Genomic DNA, 21382 nt, shown 5'->3' on the forward strand with positions numbered 1-21382 from the left:
GGCTCACTGCAACCTCGCCTCCTGGGTTCAAGCAATTCACCTGCCTCAGCCTCCCCAATAGCTAAAACTACAAGTGTGCATCACTACACCTGGGTTGTTTTCGTATTTTTAGTAGAGATGGTGTTTTATCATGTTGGCCAGGCTAGTCTTGAACTCCTGGCCAAGTGATCCACCCACCTCAGCCTCCAAAGTGCTGGCGTTACAGGTGTGCGCCACCACACCTGGCCACATCTTTTGTTTTTACCTTGACTCCTTTTACACAAACCAAATTATACTGTAAACCACCCTGAATAGAAAAATAGCTGTTATACTTTCAAACAGTTCTAATGACAGAATTCATGGATCTTCCTTTGTAAGCTACTCATTCCTGTGTCTAACATAATGAGTTTAATATGTCTAATGTTATATACATGTATGTATGTTAAAGTATATTTAAATGGTTTAGGCCAGGTGTGATGGCTCACGCCTATAATCCCAGCACTATGGGAGGCCAAGGGAGGTGGCTCACTTGAGGTCAGGAGTTTGAGACTAGCCTGGCCAACATGGTGAAACCTCATCTCTACCAAACACACAAAAATTAGCTGGGTGTGGTGGCGCCTGCCTATAATCCCAGCTACTCAGGAGGCTAAGGCAGGAGAATGGCTTGAACCCAGGAGGGGGTGGTTGCAGTGAGCCAAGATCACATCACTGCACTCCAGTCTGGGTCTACAGAGCGAGACTCTGTCTGAAAAAACACACACAAAAACACACACACGTGTGTGTATATTTGAATGGTTAAAACCAATTTATTTCAAATAATTTCTAAATAATAAAATTCAAAATCCATTATTTTTCTTGAATAACTTTTGTTATTATTTTTATTTATTTATTTATTTTGATACGGAATTTTGCTCTTGTCTCCTAGGCTGGAGCGCAATGGTACGATCTTGGCTCACTGCAACCTCTGTATCCTGCGTTCAAGTGATTCTCCTGCCTCAGCCTCCCCGAGTGGCTGGGATTACAGGAACCTGACACCACACCACACCCGGCTAATTTTTGTATTTTTAGTAGAGATGGGGTTTCACCATGCTGGCCAGGTTAGTCTTAAACTCCTGACCTCAGGTATCTGCCCACCTCAGCCTCCCCAAGTGCTGGGATTACAGGCATGAGCCACCGCACCCAGCAAATAATCTTTATTTTCAAAAAGCATATATTAAAGTTAATAGACTTTCAAATTTTGATCTAATCAGTTTAGCTCTGACAAGTAATTAAATACATCTTTCTTTTTTTGAGACAGTCTTATTCTGTTGGCCATGCTGGAGTGCAGTGGCATGATCTAGGCTCACTGCAACCTCTGCCTCCCTGATTCAAGCTATTCTCCTGCCTCAGTGCCCCGGGTAGTTGGACTACAGGCATGTGCTAGCACAGCTGGCTAATTTTTTTGTACTTTTAGTAGGAACCAGGTTCCACCATATTGGCCAGGCTGGTCTCGAACTCCCAACCTCAGGTGATCTGCCTGCCTTGGCTTCCCAAGGTGTTGGGATTACAGGGGTGGGTCACCATACCCAGCCTAAATACATTTTTCTTAGGAAAAGTCATTCAGGATCTTCTTGGTATTATATCAAAAGGACTAGTTCTATGAAGGCTCATAACTATGAACACTATTTGAATTAATTCACCTTAGCATCTGAAAAATGCATTATGAAATTTTCTCCACTAGAGATAATATTGCTTTGCCTGTGTTTATTCCTTGTCAATTTTTGGAGCACACATTTAACATTAATTGTTATAAGTTTACTTTACATGTTCTTCTTCAAGGAGATAAAAGTTCAGAATATCTATAACCCTCAGGTTAACAATAATATTTTATGACTATAGCATTTTTTTCTCTATTCACATAAGTTTTGGAAGGAATAAATTTGATTATATTAAGTTTCTGATAAAAAATTTTCTCCTCTCAATTTTTGTAGGCTTTAATTCTCATCAAAATTTCTTCTAGTCTCTACCCACTTTGTTAGGCACAATTTCTTCACAAGACAAAAAGATTGATGCCTTCCTTTAAAATGCTTTGCCAAGATACTTCAAAGTTTTGCTTAGGCATCTATTTGAATGCTCAAATTAGCCACATCAATTTGAGTTGTTAGTTTAAACTATTTAAGGCAGAAAATGAGTCAGAAAGATTTTTATAAAAGTTCTACAAAATGAAAATTAGACTTGATTTTTTAATTTTTCATTTTTCTGGTTTTAGGATTTTTTTCATGTCAAATCAACTTTTTCTCTGCAGGAAATATAAAAAGCACATGCATTTTAATAACATCAGTATTCTAATAAATTACAAAGCATCTTTTCAAAATATTTTAAATAAAAAGTATAATTTTACCATATTTGCCAATACAAAATTGTTAAGGAATGGTAATACAATTCTATGACATCTGGAGATAAATGTTCAGGACACTATCAGTTTAAAATATGGTTTACCTTTCTAATGGAGTCAAATACCAAGAAGAAATTCTTTTTAGACTATTTCCAAACCCTTATCCTACGTGTCTCAGCAGCATTTGGTTAGGTATCAAAAGCATGCTCAACTGTGTAAATAAGCATATAACTTAGAAGTCTGTAAACATATTGGAAATTTTTCTGTTACTGTTTCCTGTTGGTTAGGAAATGCTGTAGAAACAAATGTTGTTTAACTACTCGGCCCAGTAAAAAAATGCTATTTTAGGTATAATAACACCATCGAAGTACTTCCTGTCCTTAATAAGTTAGTAATAGATTAAACACACACACTCAATCAATGGCTCTTTTCTGAATCAAAATAACAAGACAGTTAACTGTGCCATTCAGACTCACTAATAGTTTATCTCACTAACTGAATAACTTATTGTATTCCCTGGAAAGAAAAGTCTTCAGTAAGTCTGTACAGCAATCAACAGGAGATGCAATTAACCTGTATTTGGAAATAGTGAAGGTGAGCAAGAGGTGAAAGAATCATTGTTTTTTTCTCAAAAGTCAGTCATACCAACTTTGATCTAAATATAGGTAATACACACTTCCTGTGGTAACTTTTCAAGCTGCAATGTTTTTGATGTTAAAATTGCTCTAAAGCAGTACTTCTGGTGGAGTTTTACATGAGAATGAAGGGAGGGGTGAGCCCAGGGACTGGATTTCATTAAGAAAAATATACTTACTATATATGCCTGTGTGTGTGTGCACATGTGTGTGTGCCTGTGTACACTGCTTTTTGATTCCCCCCAAAAACAGATCTGTGCTGATTATACTCTGGGCTTTATGTTTCCTAGTTGAGACAACTTTACCAGAAAAACATTTCTCCTAAATAATAATCTGAAACTGCAAGTGACTCAAGGACTAAAAAAACTCCTTTTTTTGGTCAGTTTCTTGTCTGAAGTTAGTGTAATCACATACATAAATACAGAAATACCAAAGAGTGGCCCCTTTCCTTGACCCTCTAAATCCCTAAGGCCTCAGATCAGGCTTGAGATAGAAATAAATTGTTTACAGAGGGAGGGCCTGGTCACATTAGACACTAAGCTAAGGGAGACCATCTTACCCTCCAGCGTATGTCAAGAGACCTGAGTGCCACTATGCCTGCCACTCTGAACTGCCACTAGTTGTGTAGATTCTAATCTAGTAAACCTCAAAAGATTAAAACATTTATAGGTGTCAATATGGTTTTACACTTCACTTTATCCAAGACATTGCTATTAATTTCCTGCTGAGACACTGGTTTCCCCATTTAATGATTTTACAACATTATGGAATAGCTGCTAATAAAACCTTGCACTAACATCTAAGTTTAAGGATTAATCACCCAAGACGTTTATATAATTTGGTTCTGTTTCCCTTGTAAATGGAATGAAGTCTTGAAAAATTATATCTGACCTTTAGGAATGGCAGCAGCTGTCAAGGCATCAACGTGAAAGAAACAAGAAAGCCAAGTGCTTGGAAACCCAGATGGAGCCCAGCTAGAAAAGCAAGTGTGGCCTCAGCTTGCCTGACGATGGCTCTCAAGCCCAGACCTGCCTCTGGGTTAGCTCTACCGACTAAGCAGAGCCCCAGGGTACAGCAAGGGGTGTGCTTTCCCTCTCTCCATCCACTGAAGACACTAACACATGAAATATCCACTTGCACAAATTTCAAGGACAAAACTTGAGCCATTTTAAGTAGGAAGGCCCTCTTGGCTTCTTCACTTCTTAACCAATCATGACTCAAGAACAGATAAGAAGTACGGGGGATATCCAGGGACTAGAGGAAAGTGATGGCCCGGGTGAAGTGTTGGATCACTGATTCCCCGGGAAATGTCTCATACCAAGTCACTGTGGCTGTTAATAATAACGCATCTTTTCTTTAAACAGGTTTTTATTTTTTGAGGCAGGGTCTCAATCTATTGCCTAGACTGGAGTGCAGTAGTGCAATCATAGCTCACTGCAGCCTCCAAATCCTGGGCTCAAGCAGCCTCATCCTCCTGAGTAGCTAAGACTAGAGGTACATGCCACCACACCTAGCTAATTTTTTATGTTTTCTAGCGATGGGGTTTCATCATGCTGCCCAGGCTGGTCTGGAACTCCTGTCCTCAAGCAATCCTCCACCTTGGCCATCCAAAGTGTTGGGATTAGAGCCATGAGTCACTTTGCTCAGTCTGTTTTTGTTTTTTAATGAAGAAAAATAATAGCTTTCTTTTTCCCTGTGATGTCATTATCACCTTAGAGTATTATCAAGAATGATTTGGGGTGGAAGGTTGAGGAGATGTTGGTCAAAGGATACAAATTTCAGTTGGCCAGGAGGAATACGTTCAAGAGATCTATTGTACAACATTGTGGCTACAGTTAGTAATAACGTATTATATACCTGAAAATCACTAATAGATTTTAAGTATTTGCATCCCAAAAAGTATGTGAGGTAATATATTCGTTAATTGATCTAACCATTCCAGGATATGTATTTCGAAATAACAAGTTGTATGCCATAAATATATACAATTTTAATTTGTCAAGTATAAATAAGAATTGTTTTGACCATCACTTTAGGTATCCTGGATTTTTTTCAGGGAATTTATTTTTCAGACAGGAACAGCAGATAATATAGCCTATTATTCTAGTTTTGAATTTACATACCATGGCTCAGATGTACTAATATCAGATCAACCTTTCTCTCTCCTTTCTACTATCCTTTTCCCTCTTAAATATTTTTTATACCAGTGGTCTAAGAAATTCTTTTGCATTAATCAGAAGTTTAGTTAAGAATAAATAGAAGTAAAAAAAATAAAAATTAAAAAATAAATAAAGAATAAATAGAATGACCTTCATTAAGTTTCAAAACCAGTTAAACTCTGATCTTAAAAATAGAGAAAGGTAAATAAGAAATAATTCAATTAAATCTGTTCTGACAAAGCCCAGTTTCAAGGAAGTGATTATCTCCAATTCAGGCAGCTTCTATAACAGACAGCAGCAAACTACCACCAGCCTGTGGGCTCAATCCTGTTTTTGTATGCACTAAGAATGAATTTCCATTTTTTAATGGTTCCAAAAAAATTAAAATATTTTGTGACACAAGGTACTTGTATGAAATTCAAATTTCCGCATCTATAAGCAATGTTTTATTGGAGCAAAGTCATATTCAAGTTTGTTCACAGTGTCTGTGGCCGCTTTTGTACTACAATGGTGTAGCTGAATGGTTGTGACAGAGACTCTATGACCTGCAAAGCCTAAAATACTTACCATTTGGTCCTCACAGAAAAAGGCCTGCCCATCCATGTTCTATAACAATGTCACTCTTTGCTAGGAAGAGTATTTGAAACACACAGCTTCAGTGAAAATTTCAAGGTAAGAACAACAAAGGAGAAAACTTATTTTTATCCAATCACCTGAGGCTTCATAACGCCCTTATAGAGAAAATCCTTGATGGATACAGATTAGCACACCTGGGAGAAGATGTGACAAAACTTACCTGGTCACCAGGCTCAAAGCTCATCTCTTCCTTCTCAGTTTTCATTGCTATTAATTTTGTGTTACTGGCAGAATCTGTCTTACTGTCCAGTCGCTCAAGTTTGGGGGTTATTTCTGGTAAACCAATATCTTTAGTATCATCTTTATCTAGCAAATAGCGAAGTAGTGCATTCTCTTTCTTCTTGGGGCTCACCGGCTCTTGTTTAATAGTCACTTCTGACCCAGGAGCTGTGCTGCTGGACTCCTGGCTCAGGTCTTTGCCTGTGGCTTCTGCTGTTAACTTGGCCAAGTCCACAGGGGAACTGCTGTCCTGTAAGAGTCTGTGCAAAATTTTATGCTTCTCCTTGAGCGAGGTTCCATGTGTTGACCCAGAACCAGGCAAGCTACCTGTGGAGTCTTTGTTTGTGTCCGACAAAGAGCTGGCTAAGGGCGAGGGCTCCATCTGATCCGATTTGGTGGTCAGCAGCTGCAGGAGTTTGGTCTGCCCTTTGCTGTCATGCAGCCTGCTCTGCCCATCGGCTCTCTCACTGCTCACGGCCGGGGGCAGGTTGGGGTCATTTGTTTCCTTTTGCTCTCCAGGATGGCAGCTGCTCTCTGCTTGTCCAGTTGTACCTTCAGAGGGCTCCCCATAAAGTCCAAAACAGTCTTTTGAGTCCAAGCTTCCCATCTTGCTGAGTGGGGGAGGATTCATATTAACTGGGGAGTTTTGTAAATTGCCCATTTTTAGGTCCGGTGAAGCCAACGATGACCCTAATGAGACCCCGTGCCCCTCGCTGAGGGCCTGAAGTGCATTGAGGGAGCTGTTGGTATAACTATGGCTATTTCCTGTGCTGCTGCAAACTCCCACAGGGGAATGCAAACTTCCTGCAGGGGAAAACTGACTGGGTGGGATTCGAGGGCTGCCCGCCACGCCGGGGCTCACGCGATGCCTTGGTGAAAGCATGGAGGTGGGCTGTCCTGGATTCATGCCAGGGCTGCTTTGTGAGGGGCTGTTCATTTTGAGTGCATAGTTACTACCCTGAGGAGTGGTTGCTTGCATGCCTGACACATGGTTCATTCCCCCAGAACCACCAAACCTGCCCATGGGCATGCCCATTTGTTCCTTTGGGCCATTTATGGGAAAATTTATATTGCTACTGAGGGTCATGTCCTGACCTGGGTTCCCACTGCACAGGGCCTGATGGGCAGGGCTGCTAGAGCTAATTGGATTCAATGGCTTCCCCATCGTTTGTCCAGTCAGATCCGGATTCATCACACACACATTCTGCTCTCTGTATAACGAGGAAAGAAAGAAATGTAAGATAAATGGAAAAATATTTAGCAAGTTGTTATTAATTTTTAAAAATGAGATGGCCTCTTCACTTGAAAGAACAGACTACATTTAAAGGATAGATAATACTTTGTTGAAACCATCTGCAATTATGGACAAGACTGAACATGTACAGTGTTGGACCAAGAGGGATGTTTTTCAGGCAACTCATTAAGATGTCTGGTTTTACAGAGGGGGTGTGTTTAAATTTGACTACTACTGTATTGAAATTGCATTTACTAGACAAGACATTATCAGGGCTCCAATTACATAATATACCTTTTCTCATGAGTAGTTGAGAGTTTGTACTGTCTGAAAGAAATGAGAAGAGCTGTCTTCAGTTTTTTTTCCAGACATTATAATTCCTATCAATAGACACATCTGTAAGCCCAGAGCTCTGATATGTACTACTTGGCTCAAGATGAACAAACTTAGGGGAAAACAACTTGCCCCTAACTGTTAAGAGAAACTCTGCCAGTTCTAGAACTAATAGTTACTAAAACTGTTTAAAATTAGATCACCTTGTTCAACAGATTTCCACTCACCTCTTCACCCCACACCCCTCCAAGTCAGGGAGACTTCAGAGCCAACAGCATGGGGAGGGAAGTTCAGAGTGACTTTAGTTTGTGATCTTATCCTTCTACTCCTGGATAACTCCATTCCATCTCCTTACTAATGACTAAAAGCAGGCTTTCTGAGCAGGATGATTTTGCAAGTTCTATGAGCTTTAATTTACAGCCCTGGCAGTCACTTTTGAGTTACCAAATGTGTTCACAAATCCAAATAAAACAGGTTTCACAAATTGTCAAACATCAGCTTTTGGTTAGGTGGATGAAATTTGCCACATCTGTACTCACTTTCAAATTGTTTTAGTTTGAGGTTAGATTTATTAACAGTTGGCAAACAGGGTTGCCTGATTTTTTTATTCCTGAATAGACAGTGAATTGAGAAATGTGATAAAATGGGACTCCTCAGCCGGAGCAACGTTATATATTTACTGATAGGATCTCATAAAGGTTCCACAGCATATACATAAATATTTAGATAACTACTGAAATTTAATCATTGTCCTAAATATGTACTCTAAAACAATATGGTTTATGACATTTATTTAAAAATCAACATTCAATTTCTTTATCTTCATTTTTCATGAAAATGTTTATTACCCATCAATGTAAGGTCTAATGTCAAGAAGTTAATTTAAACCTGAGATCAAAAATCTAAAATATCCTTTGTAAATATATACATAGAAAGTTCTAGATTTAGGCTGCACATGGTGGCCCACACCTGTAATCCCAGCAATTTGGGAGGCCAAGGTGGAAGGATCACTCAAGGCTGGCACATGCCTATAATCACAGCTACTCAGGAGGCTGAGGTACAAGAACTGCCTGGGAACCCAAGAGGCAGAGGATGCAGTGAGCTGAGATCACGTCACTGTATTCTAGTCTGGGACACAGAGCAAGACTCTGTGTCAAAAAAAAAAAAAAAAAAAAAATTCTACATTTAAACACACAGGAGCAGAAATAGAAATCATACTATTGACATCAATATTCCTGCCCTGCATTTGTTGCTACTTGGAGCTGATCAATAAATTTCCCTTTTTCAATGTAATGGGCAATCATGTCTGAGCAAAGTTACGGCTAGCCTTGTGTTCTTCCAGTTGGGTTTTACAATTCACTAGTGTTAAGGCTAAAATTCAAAGTAGAGTCCTATTTTGCCTGCGTCGCCAGTACAATTGTTTGTTGGTGTATGGGGGACTGGTTCTAGCCTCCATCCTGCCCTCTGCTGCAGACACTAAAATCCATGGATCCTCAAGTCCCTGATATAAAATGGCATAGTTTTTGCATATAACCTACACACATCCTCCTATATACTTTAAATCATTTCTAGATAATAATTTCTTATAATATTTAATACAGTGTAAAAAGTTATAATACAATTAATATAACACAGTATAACATTATATATATATATATATTTCCCACTCCCCCAAATATTTTCCATCTGTGATTGGTTGAATCCTGAGATGCAGAACCCATGGATACAGAGGGCCAATTATATTACGAGTTGTCTTTTAGCTAACAGTTAGTAACAATTTAATGTTATATTTTACATTACTGGAATTGATGAGAAGAAATATCTAACAAATCTGCAAAGCTCTAAAATGATTTGCTGCTTTTGTAATATCTCCTCTTAACCTGGAAAGGGAAAATGACTTCTTAGAACTAGGATTACCTGTGAAGCATATGTAAAGATATTACAAGTTGAGGTTCATTAGTAGTCTGAGAACGGATGAGTTTGCTCTTCGTTTGTGCAGCAACAAGAGTGCCATCAGACAAGGAAAAACGATAGATCTGACTGAATGCCAATCCTTGTCTCAGTACTGCAGGCAAGCAAGGAAACAGAAAGCATGTTTAGAAAAAAAACTGAGGAATTGGGGAGGACAAGACATAATAATCAACTTCGTTAAGTTTCATAATAATTTCCCACCAGCATGTTAAAGAGTAATAAGTAATACTTTTTGATATTAAAACATAAGATTTTAAAAGCACATTTACTTTTCACTCAAAATATCAATGACCTCAATTATCTGTTTTTCTTACGAAGAAGAGTAAGAGCCTGGACCCTCAAACTGTGTTCTTAAAATCGTTTTTTTTTTTTTTTTTGAGACGGAGTTTTGCTCTTGTTACCCAGGCTGGAATGCAATGGCGTGATCTCGGCTCACCACAACCTCCGCCTCCTGGGTTCAAGCAATTCTCCTGCCTCAGCCTCCCGAGTAGCTGGGACTACAGGCGTGCGCCACCATGCCCGGTTAATTTTTTTGTATTTTTAGTAGAGACAGGGTTTCACCATATTGACTAGGATAGTCTCGATATCTTGCCCTCGTGATCCACCCACCTCGGCCTCCCAAAGTGCTGGGATTATAGGCGCGAGTCACCCCGCCCGGCCCTTTAATATCTTTATTATCATGGCAAAACAGTGCAAACCATTTACCGGCTCAAACAGGCTTTTCAACAATTTGCTTAAAAATGGTAGAAAACAATATAATGTATAAACATGTTATCTCTTACGTATGCAATTTGACTTTAATTTCCTTGTAAAACTGGTACAACTATTAAAATAAAATTTATGACATTAAATATATTCAATGAATATTCATCTCGAAGTTACGTACTGTTCAGTTCATCATCTCACACACTACTTTTCCCCAGCCCTGTTTTTCACTGTTTAAGAAGTATTATTTTCATGGTTAGGACAACAGGAAGTAAAACATAAACAGTCAAGGATAATCAAGAATAAACAAAGAAGGACCTATTCAGAGAAAAAAAGGCTAAACAAAACTGAAACAATAAAAGTGCAAATCTTAGCAACATTGGAATTGGTTTAACTTTTAGATAAGGGGTCAGATGCTTCTATTTTCAAGACAATAACAAAATATAACACAAACTAGGTTAATATAATTTCTCTTAAAATAATTGAGATTTGTCTTTTAAAGCTACTATGTTTTATAACTGTCTTATACCACATATTAAAAAAGAACATTTCAATTCAGTTAAAAAAAAAGACATATAATTTAGCTCCTCTTAAACCATTTTAAAAAGGCCACTATGTTGCTACCACATAATCCTCAGCACAAATTTTGTGGGTTGAATAGTTACCCCCAAAGCAACCATGCGTATTCACCATGCCACAAAACTGCCACAAGTGAGAGAGGGAGAGAGAGAGGCTAACATATAATGTGGATTCTGATTTCTTGGTAAAATTTCACTTTAAGCAATTTGTCTAATGACTTCTCTCTGCAGTTACAGTTAGATACTATATTTAGGTTCACTTTCTGCTGTCAATTGTTGCATAATGTTAGTGTGAAGCGGCAGTACTGAAAATGAATTACTGGACATGTGAGTATCTTGCTTCGTATAATAAGTATGTTTCTAAAAGATGACGTAAATGTAATATTATTATAGTAAGACATATTTCCAATGGCTTATATTTCAGAATTTTGCCTGACCTGGGCTGTGATCCCTAAAGATTTTCATTTCCACTTGGTCTACATCCAACATCTCTGAAAAGTAGGTATGTGTAAACACGCATGTGAACACATTTATGAAGTGCCTCCATTTAAACAACACTTTGCAGTAGATTTCCATTCAATGTAACTGATCATCCCTGATCTTTTCAAAACTTCAAAAGTTTGGAATGTCTATATGGGGTTTCCTTCTAGTGGGTCCCATCTGTTTAAATCTAGTGCAGTGCCTGGTCCATCTTTGTAAATCCTTTTGTAAGGAATCAGATTGTCAAAGAATTAAACTCAGGACCCAAGGACACTGAATATGTTTGCCTATGTCAGTTTCTTGGTTTTTTTGTTATTACTATTCTTTCTATTTTAAACCAGATATAGTGAAATGGTAGGTTAAATATTGATTTCTGTCAATGTAGCACCTTTATTTCCTCATATTCTTTCCAACTTAAAGAAAAATGCTGGAAGACACAAGTTGTTGGATTATGTACTTATTTCTAAAATAAAGGATGAATAGGTCGAAAACAATGAATAGGATGAGGAAAAAATAAGGGCATGGAAGAGAGAGGTCATTTATTATGGTTTTTGCTTTTTTATATATGATCTAAAAAGCATAAAATTTAAACATACCAACATTATTGGCAAAATGCCAGGGTTACAGATGCACATTAAGTGGACGATGGCAAACTCAAATTCCATTTTCAATAATTAGTTACAAATTTTTTCTGCAAAGATGCAGACAACTGTTGAAGCTGAGTTACAAGCTGCACTGCACTGCACGAGCCCCTCATGTGCAGAGTGGCCCAGCTGACAATGCATGTGGAGCCCTGGCCAACTGCACTGCTGGGACACAAAGAGAAGGACAGAGTCTCCCTTCCCAAATTAGAACATATTAAAGCAAAAGGAGTCCTTTTTGTGTGTGTGTGTGTCGGGATGGGGGGTTCCTACCTCTTTAACAGAAACAAAAATGCACTTAGGAAAAAGTGATTCTGTGGAAAGACCTTTGGGAGCAGCATGACAGAGTGACCAAAATGGGCTCAGACAGACATCCTGCACTGACACTGAATGCCAGTGAGTCAGTCACTTCACCTGCCTCAACCTCCTCATCCTCTCGTCCAGAGTGAGAGACATGACGTCCACATCACTAGCTTGCCGTGAAGGTCAGTGAGAGGACACAAAAGGGACAATGCCACACAAAGACCAGGTACTCAATAAGGGCTGCTGTTATTACTGAAAGAAGACTGAAGTCTTGGGCTCAGTTCCAACTGTCCTATTGCTTAAGTCTGTGATCTGAGACAAGTCGCATCACCTTCTGGACCCTCTAGAAACACCTGGATGGTCTTTGTTGGTTACCACCTTGAAGAAGGGCTTGGGGTCCCACTGTTACCTCCACCAGGGATTCACTCACTCTCGAAAATTCCACTTATTCTTATTTTCAGATTCTACCTGAATCATTAATATTTCTTTTAATTAGATGGTACTTAGAATCTTTTCAAACATCTAGAAATCCCTGGATCAAAGAAAATGACCTCTTTCTTCCTCCTTTTGTCTGCCTCTGTGACACTATCATCTCCTATTCTACTTTTGTCACACTCTTCTGTCCTATAGGGTCTCCTGTTACATTTTCCTTCAGATGGCAACATCTGCGCCAGATGACACAGCTCATGCGAAACACAGTCACTATATCTGTTCCCAAGATGAACTCCAGGAATCACTGAGAGAAAGCTCCCATGGGAAGCAATAATTTAAGAAAAATCATTTAGAGATGCTTACCTTCATGATGATGCCTCTTAGCAAAGGACACAGATTCTCCTTCATGCTGCGCGTGGAACTTCTGAATGCACCTTCTCACTAGGTCCTCCCAGCCTGGTTTCATGGCTGCTCTCATGGTGCTGGTATCCAGAGACGTGATCTTGCCTATTAAGTAACAGCAAACATTATACCTACATATTGATCTATTCTTTATGGAAATAATTTTTTGTTTGTTTGAGACAGAGTGCATCCAGGCTGGAGTGCAGTGGTGCGATCTCAGCTCACTGCAACCTCCACCTCCTGGGTTCAAATGATTCTTCTGTGTCAGACACCCAGCTAGCTGGTATTACAGGTGTGAACCACCGCACTTGGCTAATTTTTGTATTTTTAGTAGAGATGAGGTTTCGCCACGTTGGCCAGGCTGGCTTTGAACTCCTGACCTCAAGTGATCCTCCCGCTTCAGCCTCCCAAAGTGCCGGGATTATAGGCATAAGCCACCATGCCTGGCCAGAAACAATTAAATTTTAACAAGATCTAAATGTATGCATTTAAACTAGGTAACACAAGTACATGAACCAAAAGGGTATATACAGTGAGAGCCAGTATCTCTCTCTCTCTCTCTCTGGTCCTCCAACTCCCTGACATTTCTACTGCAGCAGCAATCGCCAGCACTAGCATCTTTACAGTCTTCTAAACACATTCCTTGCATTTCCAAATAATGTTAGTATTCTAAAATGATTCCTTTGGTTTTCTTTGGAAAGTAAATTTACCTTGGAGATCCTGGCGAGTAGTAAAACTTTCTGATGAGGGAAGAACTGGTCTTTCCTTCATGGGAACTCTTCTTGCCACGCAAATCAAGCAGGACTGCAAATCTTAAATCACATGCATTTAAATTTATCATATCGGGCTTTTCTAGTGATCCAAACAAACCTAAGTGTATTTATGACAGCACAAGCTGTCATAAAAAAAAGTAGTAAGGGAGACAGTGATGAAACACTATGTACCTGAGCTTCTTACTGGTTTTATTCTCTCCATGAAAGTGGTAGGTGGGTAAGGGAGAGGAAAGGTGCCTAAGGAGAGTTGGGGAGCAGAGGAGAAACTGCTGAGGCCCCATGATACATGTGATGGAAATACATCCATTACACTAGAGTGTTAATAATCGGAACCCCTCTCTCCAGTGGTAGAAAAAAAATCCTTTGTTTTTAAATGGCTGAGAGAAAATGAGCTTAATTTGTAATGAAGTACAAAAATGAAGAAAACTAAAAAATCTGATACTCTTGCTTTGTCAAGGGTTTGCTTCTTAAGTTTTAGAGTTCAGGAAAACTATGTATACCTTATGCTAAACTATGTAAATACTATAATGACAATATGAAATTTAAAGCAAAGAATATGAACCGGGTCTCGATGGAGATTCAGAGAACGACTCCCACAATACCTAGAAAGTGCAGCATGCACCAGAACAGCTGCATTATAGTTCAGAATCTTGGCTGTGGACAGTTTCTCACACAACCAATTCTAAGCACTTATTCCTCACTTTGCTTCAATTGTTTTATGCATCAGGGTTCATTTCTGGAGGAAAGGGAAAAGTTTTATTTATCTTTGTAACATGCAGGGTACACTGCACAGCACTTTCAATTTAAAAAACACTGGACAAATGTTGGTTGTTAAAAAAAAGTAATCCCTTCATGTCTTCTTAGGTCACTGATTTATGATAGTTCACCTCTAAATCTGATAATTTCTTGAATTTAATAAAGAATTTATCTTTGCTCCTGCTGCTAACCCTATCTGAAATATCAGGCTGCCTCAATTTCTCCCTCCATAGGTGCTCATGCTCTAAAGCTGAGGTCCTCTACAATCAATACTTCACTAACCACTCTAGTACCCCACACTGCCTTCTTGGACAGATTTTTCTTTTCTCAACTTTTTTTTTTTTTTGAGACAGAGTCTGGCTCTGTCACCCAGGCTGGAATGGAGTGGCATGATCTCAGCTCACTGCAACCTCCGCCTCCCGGGTCAAGCAATTCTCTGCATCAGCCTCCAGAGTAGCTGGGATTACAGGTGCCTGCCACCACGCCCGGCTCATTTTTGTGTTTTTAGTAGAGATGGTGTTTCACCATGTTGGCCAAACTGGTCTTGAACTCCCGATCTCGTGATTCACCTGCCTCAGTTTTCCAAAGTGCTGGGATTACAGCGTAAGCCACCATACCCAACCTCTTTTCTCAACTTTTACAGAAATTTTAGTATACAGTTTGTAACTTGGCTGTTCCTGAATTGCTCTGTTGTAGTCTTTTAAAATTGTTTCATGTATTATTTCTTCAACAAGACTGAAATATCCAATAATAGTTGGTATCACAAAATTACAATGTAATTATAGTCCTCAACAAAATGACAACTAAATATTTGGACACTATGAGATAAATACCTTTCTAGTTACTATATGAGTTATTAACTCATTTAATTCTCTTAACAGCTCTATGATACATGTAGTAGCATTATTTCCATTTTACAGACAAGAAGATCAAAGCACAATGTTTAAGTAACTTGTCCAATGTCACACAAAACTTTGGCAAGGCCAGGATTAGAATCTGAGCATGCCATGGCTCAGCAACCTTGTGCTTATGCTATACTGTTAACATCCAGAACCTACTTTTAAATGTACAAAAAATATTTAAATATAAATCACAAAGTAATATATTTGCTCAGCTACTCCTTTTTTATACTACAGTGCTGGGATTAAAGGCATGAGCCACTGTGCCTGGCCAACTGTGTGCATTTTTCTAGGGCTGTGGCATACAGCTTGCACAAGATGTTCAAAGAGCCTAGGATCTCCCAAAAGTGTGATCACTAATACAGTCATACTAGTACAGTAGCCACAATCCTCCTGTGGCTATTCAAATGCAAATTTAATCAAATTAAAAATTCAGCCCCCTAGCTGCATTACTGACATTTCAAGTGTTCGCCAGCCACATGTGGCCAGTGGCTGCTGCCACACCTGATGCTGAAGATATGTCACTCCCACCACTGCAGATAATTATGTAGGACAGCACTGTTCTGAAGACTTAAAAATTTCCATCACAAAATAGTAAAACTGAAAAGAACAAAGATATTGCCTCCTCACTTTTCTTTGGGTGACCACTAATTAAAGTGTGAAGGAAGTAGCACAGGGATAAATACACAGATACATAAAACACCCTAGGGATTCTGTCCCACCTTCTCCTTCTTCTTTGATGGACTTTGGTTGAGAGACAGCAAAGCACTGCATAGTTTCATATTTCTGATGAGCTTCCTGATTATCATGACCCTCCTCTTCTGAATCAGGTAAAGGTTTTACCAGCATCCGACAATTGAAGGTATGGCTGTTCCGCCTCGGAGGTTCACCAGACCAAGATCCCCCATTCACTGAGCAAGGCAAAAGTAATTCAGTTTTACAAAGAAACAAACATCAGATTCATTGCCTCTGAATTATTAAAATGATGCAGAAAAAATATGATTATTTCATTTTTATATAGTACTTTTATTTATTATTATTATTATTATTTGAGGTGGAGTCTCACTCTGTCACCCAGGCTGGAGTGCAGTGTCGTGATCACAGCTTACTGCAACCTCCACCTCCCGGGTTCAAGCAATTTCCCTGCCTCAGCTTCCTGAGTAGCTGGGACTACAGGTGCATGCCACCACGCCTGGCTAATTTTTGTATTTTTAGTAGAGACGGGGTTTCACCATGTTGGCCAGGCTGGTCTTGAACTCCTGACCTTGTGATCTGCCCACCTTGGCCTCCCAAAGTGCTGGGATTATAGGCATGAGCCACCATGCCCAGCCCACATAGTACTTTTATACTTTTCTAAATACTTTTATAATCTAGAGGAGAAAAAATCTTTAACATTTTACAACTTGGGAAAAATCTTGGAATTTTCTCCCCCAACCCCTACTTTTTTGAAAATTTTACTTTGAGATCTGCGTTACATGTGGAATCTTGGGATTTTTATAACATTTTCTACGTACTTCTTCACCCTGACTCCTTCCCTTCAAGTCCAGTCCTGGATTATTTGTTAAAAATATAGTTTTCGACTTTTGCATCTTCTTTTGATTTACTGGAAATTTATTTGAATCTCCTTGCATTCCAATTTTAGATGAGTTACCCCTGCTCAAAATTCTGTGAGTGGTAACAAATGTAGTGCACATCAAATTCTTTCAGAGGATCTGGACTTGATATCGTCTGGAGGATGAAGTCCATTCACACAAGACTCTCACTAAGCAGCTCCACTGCATCTGTCTAACAGGATCTTCTCCATTCCCCTGCACAAGCCTACCTGCGCTCCACCATACTGGGCCCGCATGGATGCCCCTGCTCCTGCTGCCACCCTATCTAACATATCAGGCTGCCTCAGTTTCTCTCTCCACAGGTACTCCTGCTCTAAGGCTGAGGTCCTCTGCAATCAATATTTTACTAACTACTCTAGGACCCCACACTGCCTCCACGGAGAGATTTTTCTTCTCTCAAATTTTACAGAAATTTTAGTATATAATGTATAATTTGTTTTTTCCTGAGTTTTTTAGTTGTCGTCTTTTAAAATTGCTTCACGTATATTTCTTTAATAAGACTGAAAAATCCTTGAAAATACCGTGCTAATGTCATTTATTTTCAAGTTAACTACTTCAGACATCTTTTTGAGTATTAAAACTAAAAAAAGCATATATTACTTTAAGAAAGAGATAATAAAAGAGAGGAAATACATCAATTATTTTTGAAATGCATTAGAGAAAACAATGAAAGAAAACAATGGCTGATTTTGAGAATTAAAGGGTGTTTATGGATTTTACCAGGTTAACTACTTCCTCATTTGATACATAAAAAATCTGATGTCCAAAGAAATGTTCAACTACTAGAAAAGTTGGAATCAGAACCAATTCTAACTCATTTTGGTGTTCTTCTCTATACCATTCCTTATGCTGTATCTAAAAATATTGGCAACAGTAGGACAATAGAACAGGGGATCACAAAAGGGTGAGTCATAAGAAAACAAATATATTCTCCAGTCACCAGCTAGAAAAAATGGAGAAGGATACATAGGTGTTACAGCAAACCCAACGGCCCATGAGTGGCACGGTGAACCCAAAGAGCTCATGGCCACTGAGTTGTAGAAAAATAAGAAAGGAAACAAACCCTCAAAAGGAAAAAGTTAGCTGCAAGAAATTATTTTAAAATTACAGAAAAACCCATAACTAGCTTTTAATGTCTTTGCAGACATTTGGAAAGTTTACTTCAGCATCAGCATTTTGTTTTATTATTATTACTTTTTTGAGACAGAGTCTCTGTCACCAAGGCTGGAGTGCAGTGGTATGATCTTGGCTTATTGCAGTCTCCGCCTCCTGGACTCAAGGGATTCTTGTGCCTCAGCCTCCTGAGAAGCTGCAGCCACCATGCCTGGCTAATGTTTTGTATTTTTAGTAGAGGTGGGGTTTTGCCATGTTGGCCAGGCTGTTCTCGAACTCCTGACCTCAAGTGATCTACCACCCTTGGCCTCCCAAAGTGCTGGTAACAGGCATGAACCACTGAACCCAGCTAGCATCAGCATTTTAAAAAGCTTATTTACGGCCGGGCACGGTGGCTCACGCCTGTAATCCCAGCACTTTGGGAGGCCGAGGTGGGTGGATCACGAGGTCAAGAGATTGAGACCATCCTGGTCAACATGGTGAAATCCCGTTGCTACTAAAAATACAAAAAATTAGCTGGGCATGGTGGTGCATGCCTGTAATCCCAGCTACTCAGGAGGCTGAGGCAGGAGAATTGCCTGAACCCAGGAGGCGGAGGTTGCGGTGAGCCGAGATCGCGCCATTGCACTCCAGCCTGGGTAACAAGAGCGAAACTGCGTCTCAAAAAAAAAAAAAAAAAGCTTATTTACAAAATAAAGACTACATAGAGTAATCAACAGAAGAGAAAAAGAGTTCTTATTCAGTCATATTAATAAGTTTAAAGGATACAATATAAAGTAAGGCAAAGAGCTCTTTAGACAAGTGAAATGAATTAATAAGTATAGGTCTTTTGAGGAAGTCATAAAATTACTAAAGAGATCTGAAAATATTAGTTAACTTGAAATAAGAATATAATAAAGAAATCCTACACAAGTATTCATACATTTTGTATTACTGTGGCAGTCACTTTGAACAAATAATTATATAAAGGAAAAGCTAGCCCGAGTGAAATTTGAAAAGGACCTTTTCCTACTTATAATAACAATAAGACCAGCTAGTATAAACAATCTTAAGAACAGAAATACTTGCCAACTCAAGATTTGACCTTATACTGCACTTCTTTCAATCCATGAAGATGTTTTTAGCATCATCAGTTTGAGTGAGAATATTAAAAAAAGAACCACTTAGTGAGTGGGTACAGCAGTACTCCAGAGCGGCAGCTAAGGTGGGCCCACGCTGTGAATCACCCACTGCACAATGTGTCCTTAATCATCACGTACACTTTCAGACGACATCTCCAAAATAAGATGAAGTCAGGAAATTCGAGACAGGGAGAGTGGGCTAAGGCAGCAGCATCTGGTGATGACACCTACAGGGCCACTGGAGAGTCTGCGAGACGGAAGAGCCCATTCAGGGCTTGGGCTGTAGCATCTAAACCTCTCCATCTGCCACTTGTTTCTTAACATTTTATTTTTAGAATGTGTATACACATAGAATACACTTCGTGTGCCGGACTCAAAATAAGTTGAATCTCAAACTTCTCATGACCTTTGACTTTTCAGATGGTCATGGAGAAAATGGACAAAACGAAGTTGGCTAGGATGCAACAGGGTGAGGCAATGTGTCACCTTAAAACACAATCTCTACATTATAACACAAAGGACAGATGCTCGAGGGGATGGATGCCCCATCTCCATGATGTGATTATTTCACACTGCATGCCTGTATCAAAACACCTCATGTACCCCATAAATATATACACCTATGTACCCACAAAAGTCAAAAATAATTTAAAAAAACCACAACAATCTCAACGAAAGTAGTTGCCATTTAAGTACTTTCCATCTGTTATCATTTTCATGAATCTGAATCAATTTCTGTTAATTTATCATGCGATAATTACTGCCACACCAATAATCATAATAACTTCTTGGCCTTTTGGCTAAGAAGCAATGATTTTCATATACTTTAAATATAGGATCAAAATGATCATTCATTTGAGATCAATATCTGAAGATGCCCCCTTTTCCATGCTTGGAAACACATTTCCAAGCTTAAACACACATGCATCTCTAAAAAATTACCCAGTCACTCTCATCTCCATCTGATATAATATAGTTTTATTTGATCCACTTCAGCCAAGACAATGTGTGTGTGTGTGTGTTTATGAGGCGGGGGCGGGTGGGGATGAGGGGAGGTAGGGAAGGAGACCCAGAAGACAGTCATTTACCTATAGACTTTGGCAGCAGGTTTTTGACAAATTCCGTGTGGTCCCCAACATGCAAGATGCTATATACACTTTTGTTCATCAGTTCTTCTTGGTTATACCTTAGATACTGTGTCACATTCTCTGACACAAACACAACATTGCCTTCCAGGTTCACTACAAAGAAGAACCCATCAAGGGCCTAGGAGAAAAAGTACAAATTGTGTTAGAAAGGATGCAAAGTAAAATCACATGCAATTGTTAAGAAGGCAATGATCCTTTTAAGGGAAACATAATTCACACATGGATAGAAAAAGAGATCTTTCTCAGCCCTCTCCCAGTTTTCAGAAACAACACATTTTCTCTTGGTGAAACAGAAATTACTACATCTCAGTAAGTGGGAGAGAGAGCCTATATTAGGGTTTCTTGTCACAAACTAAATGACCAACAGTAACTTCCTTAATTTGTCAGGAGATAATTACCATCAAGTAAAAGTGTGCAGGCATTCATCTGTATTTTCGAAATGAGATTGATGTACTCCACCAGGCCAAGAGCAACTTTTATGTCACCAACCTAATGCATGGTAATTCTGATCTATAATTTCTCATGTTATACAATGAGAGAAAGGGGTCATTAAAAATTTTTCCCTAGTTTAAGGATAATTACCAGGGAAAACTTCCCAAATTTTACTACCTAGCTGTCATGGATTATATGAAAAGCATCACAGATAATGTCAGACCTTTAAAGAAACATCAATCCTTTATTATTTGATGTATATGGGAAAGGGTCTGGGAAGTGTCTCTGAAGTGGCAAATTCACGTTCATGGGGACCTCAGCATTGCCCTGACCTTAGAAGGGCACTAATTATGCCGAATTATTCTATGTTACTTGTTCTCCAGATTAAGACGCAGGTTCCTAAATTACTTAAATGACAGTAGCATGCTTCCGGCAATGAGTTCACA

The 21382-nt window shown here is 39.0% G+C and overlaps 1 protein-coding gene across 9 annotated transcripts in view; it reads right to left on the reverse strand.

Moving 5' to 3' along the window:
- The window catches only part of NCOA2 (nuclear receptor coactivator 2), a 307666-nt gene that overhangs the window by 40780 nt on the left and 245504 nt on the right, over positions 1 to 21382 (reverse strand). For all 9 annotated transcript variants that reach the window (XM_021674186.2, XM_021674358.2, XM_064384265.1 and 6 more), the window contains 6 exons: positions 20445 to 20622; positions 16232 to 16420; positions 13792 to 13893; positions 13043 to 13186; positions 9487 to 9634; positions 5944 to 7213 (listed from right to left, as the gene is read on the reverse strand). In XM_021674186.2, coding sequence (XP_021529861.2) covers positions 5944 to 7213; positions 9487 to 9634; positions 13043 to 13186; positions 13792 to 13893; positions 16232 to 16420; positions 20445 to 20622 — 2031 coding nt within the window. The remainder of the gene's footprint in view (positions 1 to 5943; positions 7214 to 9486; positions 9635 to 13042; positions 13187 to 13791; positions 13894 to 16231; positions 16421 to 20444; positions 20623 to 21382) is intronic.

Source organism: Aotus nancymaae, unplaced genomic scaffold (assembly GCF_030222135.1).
Source record: "Aotus nancymaae isolate 86718 unplaced genomic scaffold, 86718_ANA_hifiasm-v0.15.2.pri h1tg000036l, whole genome shotgun sequence".
In the NCBI taxonomy this organism is placed as follows: Eukaryota; Metazoa; Chordata; class Mammalia; order Primates; family Aotidae; genus Aotus; species Aotus nancymaae.